Source organism: Halyomorpha halys, unplaced genomic scaffold (assembly GCF_000696795.3).
Source record: "Halyomorpha halys isolate HHAL.00 unplaced genomic scaffold, Hhal_1.1 Scaffold21.1, whole genome shotgun sequence".
Lineage (NCBI taxonomy): Eukaryota > Metazoa > Arthropoda > Insecta > Hemiptera > Pentatomidae > Halyomorpha > Halyomorpha halys.
The window spans coordinates 23,512-31,572 of NW_027112014.1; the positions used below are offsets into that span (position 1 = coordinate 23,512).

An 8,061-nucleotide genomic window follows, 5' to 3' on the forward strand; every position below is an offset into this window, starting at 1 on the left:
TATATAAAAAATCTCTATGAGCTATTTGTTAATTTTTCATATGTAATTTAACACTTAGATGCATCATTTTTTTTATTTAAATGAATTGAAGAGAAAAAATTTTCCATTAAAATTTTTGTATTATTAAAAAAAGATTTTCACATTATCTAAACCCAACATTTCGGGGCCATCGCCCCATAATCAGCCATACTGCAATTCACAACAACCAAATTGCAATGATGCAAACACCATAACAATAATTCAAAAATTATATACTAATAAGTAATTACCATATTATTAAAAAATAATGTTCAAATATAATAAAATAAACTGGATTTGGTGAATAACACAATTCTTCCTTTTTCAACTGCAATAATTTATTTCATAAAATCAGCAGCAACGTTTCGGGAAATGACAATAATATTATTAAATATTAGCAATAATGACAATATAGAAGATAATTATATGTTATATATAGGATATTTTTATCAGGTAAATAGTTTATAAATAGTTTTGAAGTATATATGATATATTAGTAGTGTTTTAAGCCCATGTTATAGGTTTTTGTTGAATTTGGTTTTATAGCAACCTGAAGATGGGGGAAATGGTCAAATATAATTTCAGAAATGATATAACAACTATTCTCTTTATTAATCCATATTTAAAATACAATAATATCTCTGGTTTTCAACGTTGTTAGAATGTATTTAAAATAAGAAGAAGGTCCTTAAACTTCGTTGTTATATTCTTTTTAAGGTTACTCTGGTAACATTGATAACCAATAAACTAGCTCCATGCTTGTATTTACTATCTATATTGGTTATATATAAACATATTATTTCTATTTAGTTCTGTGGTTAAATCTAAGATGTTTCTTCATTCCAATATTACTATAATGTAACATAATATTAACTGGATGGTTCGCTATTTATTTATAATATGTGCGTAGTATGCACTTGAATTATTTGTATCTGTTTTAAAATTGACTGTATGTTCTTTGGTTTTGTTGTGTGTATAGCTTCTATCATTTTTATATTTTTTATATGATTTACTGTTTCTAATATTTTTATATTTTTAAAATCAAAACTATATTTTAGTTTTATGCAATGTTGGGTCAGTGCTGTTGTGTTTATTTTTCAACATTTTTATTATTACCAATATGTTGCTTCAATTCATTAAATTATTTACAAGTCTTCCTGTCTTTGAACCTTAATTATTAAGATAATTTTTTTTTTTAATTTTTACAAAAAAAAATCCCTAAGGGTTATGTATTATAAAATTGGAATAGATTCATTAAAAATTTAAATGTGCCTTGAGAGGGATGCCATGCATTAGAATTATAATTCTGTCATGAATCGAATTGGAATTGTAATGTATGGTATACCACAGAGGGAATTTAAAAAGTAATTCTATAATTTATTAACAATAGGTTATAAAATAATTATGAATAATACATAAAATCTTAAATTACAGATATACATAAAATTATCTAAATATATACCAAATATATATTTTTAATTAGTATTATGAAAATCATAAAAAAAAGAAAAAAAAAATTGGTGCCACCAGATATAAATGTACATTTTGACGTAAGACATTAATACAAACATAAGACATAAGACAAACTAACAGCTGTTATTTACTTTTTAAAAAAAATTAGTCAATAAAATCGACTGAGGATAACTGACTGAATGATGTCCCATGGGATGAATATGATTAATTTCGATGATAATTAATGACTAAAGCAAATATAATGAATTAAGTAAAATTTCCTCAAAGCATGTGTCCATGTAGAAATACTATAAATAAGTGCTCTAACCTTTTCTACCTAAGAAATACAATTGACAGTTTCTGTGGCAAACACAATTTTCAACAATAGAAAACCTGTATGAATATGAATCTCTTCTCCTACCCCAAGAGCTATTGTTATCTGAACGGAGTATCAATTTTTAAAACCCTGAGGTGTTAAGAGAATGTGCTAAGATAAAAAATAAAATGTGTTCCTCCATAGGTAGATTATATTATGTACTTTATTAAACAGTAGGATTAGTTTATTTATTTTTTATAATCTTGTTTAGAGCTATTAGATATCTTCAAAAGAAAATTATTTTTCAATGGAATTAATGAAAATTGATTCTACACATTACAACATCTAATGATTATCTTATGCTCAAATTATTGATCACAGACCATTTATAAATAACATTCTGAAATTACCTCTAGTAAATAATAAAAGTAATGTTAAATATTTACTTAAAAATAAGAAGTTACAATATCTTGAGATGAGCTGTAAGTAGTCGTTACCCTGTCCTTATTATATAGTGATGAGCTTATCAGAAATGCCCAATATTTTTCTACAAAGCTTCTAATAACTGTAGTATTTAGTTATACTGCATCAATCACCAAAATATATTTTGGTAGATTATCACTAGTTTTAAAACATTTTTGTATCCATAATACATATGAAATTGAGGTTTAGTAAAGAAAAAGTAACAAGCTACCGTTCAGAAATTTATATTTAAAAATAATAGTTAATTATTTACAAAATAATTTTATTGAGAGTGTGTGGAATCAATAAGTATAACCTTCAGCAGCCCGATTTTTGAAATGTGAATCCATACCTAGATGTTTGATATTGTGGAGTACTTTATCATATTCTGTCATGAGAGAGGATGCAATGGCCTTGTAAGCGGCCGTCTGAGCGACAGTTCCATCTGGATTGAGTGGGGCAGGCATTTGAGCCTCTGGGTTTTTGGAGTATGAGTGTCCTTGGCCAGATTGCGAATCTTGTTCGTAGTGCCCTGCGGCGTATTCCTGAGAAGAAGTCAGGTCTGGATGTGCCATCGACTGGCTCTGAGCTTCCATGAGTCGCTTGAGCTCAGCATCAAAGGCGGCACCATGAGCTTTCTTCGCTTGCTGTACCTCTGGAGTCAGTGCGACAGTTCCGTCTTTATTGAGAGGAGCGGGCATATGAATCTTATGAGAAGGTCCTTGCATGTATTGTCCTGAAGTGGAGTAGTGTCCTTTGTCGTATGAAGAACCTTGACTGTGATATCCTGAGGTGGCAGATACATCAGCGTGGTATCCTTTATCTTGGTAGAAGGGCGAAGGATTGTCTTTGTGTACACTCCATACGTGATGAGGAGGAGAGGTCATGTCTGGATGTGCCGCCGCCAATCTCTTCGCGTCATCGAGGCGTTTAAATTCCGCAGCAATGGCGGCTTCGTGTGCTGCTCTTGCCTGCTGTACTTCTGGAGTCAGAGCGACTGTTCCGTCTTTGTTGAGTGGCGCGAGTGGTCCGTGGTAGTGCGCCGATCGCCGGCTACGCAACCCTCCTGAGGAATGCACCATAACGAAGGCCGTGCAAAGGAAGGCCAAGAAGACTGTACTCCTGCGGAACATGTCGGTCTGTGGTGATGAACCATAGCCATCAGTACTATATACATAACTCCCCACCTGCGTACAATGGTGCAATTCACCTTAATTAATCGAAGGGGCTATCTTCATATTGCGCAAAGTTACAATTACCAACATTCAACGAACCGTGTTATGTATTTACTAAATTTTTGTTAGATTAGATAAATGTAGATATAATTAGGAAAGGGAGAAAAATGTAGATATTACATTTTGTAGTTTATTTGACGTAGACGAATCTAAGCATATTACTAATTTTTATTTACAGTTATATATATTATTTAATACGAGATCGGCCTGATGGGCCTATAACAGTTACAATTTCTTTATTTATTTTTTTTAACAGTTAATTATGGAGGGTTAGTCTCCTACACCCCTAACTATTTACAATGTTATAAGAAAAAATGATAATTCTTAAGAATTGAGAAAAAGAAAAGTTAATTACAAAAACAATGACATTAATAAAATAAATAATTGACCTCAGAGTAATGGGGAAAAAATTAATTTAAGAAAAAAAATAATAAATCAAAATTGTAGAATGTCAATAATAGAATCGATAAATATAGAACTTATAACAGGATGTCCTGCTGCTGCCTAGGCTTCAGTCTCCTGGATGAGGTTGGGTTTCCCAAGTTGTAAGTCACTGCTTCTTTAACGATCGGTCTTCTATTGATTCCATTTGCAGGTCCCGGTGCTATTGGCTATTTCTTGTAAACCAAGGGGCATCCACTGCGATTCTTAGCACCTTATTATGGAATGATTGTGATTTTTTCGTTTAATAATTCTTAATTAATTGAAACCAAAAAAAAAATTATTGTAGTCATGACTACATTTGTTATTCCCAGTATAATTGACTATTCTTTAAAGTTAATAATTAGTAATTTGTTAGTAATCTATTTAGTTAGTAATTAGTAATTCAAAGCCATTTTTCAAAGTAATGATAAAATTATCTTTCTCTAGTTAGTGTTATCATTATTAACATTTAGCAGAATAATATGATAGGAATAATTGCTGTAATTTTTGTAGAGGAGTTTTAATTCAACCGAATAAAAAAAACTTAAAATTGCAGTTTGCTTTTAGCTTCATTTTTTCCATTTAATATTTTTTATAATTAATTTTATTTAAATACTATTGTACAAGTTTAGCCGTACGTAAGTAGAGCCGGGACAAACAAGAGCCAATTATTTCACCCCATTTTTCGATTACTTTAATGAAAACTATGTATAATTAGCAGTCAACATTGATGAGTCTGCCAAGTATAGGTAGGGTGAATAAAAAATGGCAGCTCTTTCCAAACCTGAATTTTTAATTCGGAGATCTATATCTTAAAAAAAAAAAAAACCAACAACACTAGAAAATCTAAAAGAACATTATTTAAAGTAGAGTAAATTAGCTGAAATGTGAGCCCTAATAGAGCTATTTACGTCCAACGAAGTTATATCTATATTAATAACTTAATAAAAAGCAACATTTTATAAAAAATGCACTGAAAAATCAGTAGTTAGTGAATTCTATATCTGAGGAACTATGTGACGTATAGATGTCTATTAGCACTCAAATTATAGCTAGTTTAACGAACTATAAATTAGATCGTGACCTTTACCTTCGTAGGATTAGAGGATTAGTAGTTTTCATGATATTTCCTAAAATAAATTCACAAACTGTTAATTTCTAGTTGTTCGTATAAAATGTTTGATTTTGAAAAAAAAAAAAAACTCTAGAACCATAAGATGCACATATATCTACCAGCACTCAAAATAAAGGAAATTTAACTTACTATAAAGTAGTTTATGATGCTTATCTTCGTAGGGGTAGTAGTTTTTATGATATTCGCATATGAAAATAAATTTGTTCGAACAACTATAAATCAATTTATTTTAGCAAATATCATGAAAACTACTACTCCTACGACGATAAACGTATTATACTACTTTATAGCCCATTAAACTAGCTTTAATTTGAGTGCTAACAGACATCTGTACGTCAAATGGTTTTTGAGATATAGATTTTCAAAATAAATTCACTAACTACTGATCTTACAGTACGTTCTGTACAAATTTTTATGAAATATTGCTTTTTAAAAAGCTATATCACGAGAACTATTGAACGTAAATAGCTCTATTAGGGCTTACTTTTTTGCAAAAAGTAGAGTAAATACTTTAAATGATGTTTTATTAGGTTTTCAATTTAGTGTTGGTAGTTTTAAAGATATAGAGCTCCGAATGAAAAATTAATTATTTTTAATGTTTTAAAACTGCCGCCATTTTTTATTCTCCCTACCTATACTTGGCAGACTCGTCAATTTCGCCTATTAATTATACATAGTTTTCAATTAAATGATCAAAAATTGGGATGAACTAACTACCCTTTTTCTCCTCTTGGGCTGTTGTACTACTAGTTTTCAAATTTTCAATAGGTCTAAAATTAATAAGTGCACGGAAATAATATTTGTTTAATACAATTATGCACAAAATTAGAATGGGAACAGAGGATTACGAAGGTCCATAACTGAAGATAATAAACGAAAAAAAAAAACCTTTTGAACGAGGTTTCTAAAGTGTCAATGAGGTATAATTATTAATAAAACTAAAAAAGTAGTAATATTCCTATATATTGACTAAGTATACATATACATTGTTATATATATAAATAAAGAAAATATAAAGAGAAATTATTTTTATCATTTATCAATCGATACTTACATTGTAATGAAAATCAAAATATATATTTAGTGTGAGGATTGTGATCGACGAGCTGGGTCCACCAAAGAACAAATACTCACCTCTAGTTCTGCTGTACCCAACCTCATCAGGTTAAGGAAACACACATCCATGCTTTCGAACACTGATCACATTTTTAGTCCTTATCCTTATCCTTATCCTATTATCATAGGATTATAGATATTTATGTATGAAGCATGCCCTCTACTGAAATAGCCGGACACACTTCATTTTTGGTTTGCTGGTTGGGTTGAAGTGGACTGTATAAATGAAAGATGAACATGATGAAATGAAAAATAAAATTCTATTGTTTAAGTTACAAATGGTGTAGTGGGTGGCCGAAAGAAAACATTTATACTTAGATGGTTAGTAAAATTTGAAAGGCGGGGCTATGGAATTGTAGATATAAAATTGAGGTGGTTGATGATGATGTGGATGTAAACAATTGATAGATGAACTATGTGGTGGTGAATGGTAATTAACTTACTCCATGGTTCTTTTTCCCTCTACACTCTCAAGCTTCTCTTCCCCCAGCTCCTGAGGACAACTCCAAGGGTTCTACTCACCCATGGTAGATTCCTGATATCAGAGACAAAGAAATGATGCACTGCTTCCACCCAAAGACAAGATGGCTCTCACCTTCGTCTTAGTCTGGGATGCTTCTCTTCCACCAGGAGGAGGCAAGCTTTTGATGCCGGCCACATGGGCGCTACTGGTCCAAAGCCTTTCTGATTCACCTTTCCGTTGCCGTAGGTTACCGGAACAATTTATTTCCCAATATGAGCAAAATTCTCAAGGCTAAACCTCTCCCGGGTTAAGATGCTATGTCGGTTATAAGAACTGATTGGATTCAACATTGTGGATCTTCAAACCTCTTCTCATGTTCAGTGGTGTGAAATGGCTCAAATTTATTAAGAAATACGAGGTGCAGATAGTTGACCGCAGTTGAGCCATAATCTCTCCCGCGAGCTCCCTGATGAACACCTAAAACTCAGGTCGAAACGTCGACACGAATAAATAATTTTGTTTATTTTTGCTAAACGCACCCCCGCCCCCGACCATCTTCTCCACTTAGAAATACAGGGATTTTATTTCTTATTAATAAGAACCAATCTCCCTATTACATCCTAGCGCTCCAGGAGTCAACTTGTGAACTATAAATCACTACAATATTTTAACTAACTTATAAACCAGTATGTGTTAATTTGTTTATATTAAATTAAAAAATCTCTTTCTAAAGGAAGGAGTTTCAAAGTAATTTTGTTTTGTTCAATAAGCTCGACCTCTATGGTGGGCCCTAATTTGGACCAATCAGATCTAGACTATATTAACAGTTCAATAAAATCAGAAGTAACAGTTTATTTTACAGAAAAATAAATTTAATAGGAAAGTTAAAATTTAAATTTAAGAACTTAAATACTCAAAAGGTGTTCCTCAAGGTAGTATCCTTGCTCCCATCCTCTACACCGTCTATACAGCTGACAACCAACCACGTATGCCGATGACACATGTGTGCTCGCTGTTAATAATAACCAATTAATTGTATCCAAAAATCTCCAATCCCATATCACAGCCCTCGAAGATTGGTGTCGTAATTGGAGGATTAAGATAAATTCCAACAAATTCCAACAAATCACCTTTACCCTTCGTCGTAAACCTACTGACTGCCCTACAGTTTCATTTAATGATGTTACTCTTACCGCTGTCGAACAGATCCGCTACCTTGGACTACATCTGGACAAGCGATTAACCTGGAATCCTCAAACCAGACTGAAAAGACAGGAAACTGCACGTCGATTTTGACTATTACAGCACTTACTAGACAAACGGTCTAAACTTCCAACACATTACAAAAGACTGATCTACATGACTGTAATAAGGCCAATCTGGATATATGGAGTTGAGCTTTGGGGCTCCACTAAACCTTCGAATTCTTCTCGTATTCAAT

The 8,061-nt window shown here is 31.9% G+C and overlaps 1 protein-coding gene across 1 annotated transcript in view; it reads right to left on the reverse strand.

Moving 5' to 3' along the window:
- LOC112211174 (uncharacterized) overlaps positions 1 to 3,381 on the reverse strand; it is a 13,565-nt gene extending 10,184 nt beyond the window's left edge. The window contains exon 1 of the mRNA XM_067049924.1: positions 2,565 to 3,381. Coding sequence (XP_066906025.1) covers positions 2,565 to 3,381 — 817 coding nt within the window. The remainder of the gene's footprint in view (positions 1 to 2,564) is intronic.
- Between the last annotated feature and the right edge of the window lie 4,680 nt (positions 3,382 to 8,061).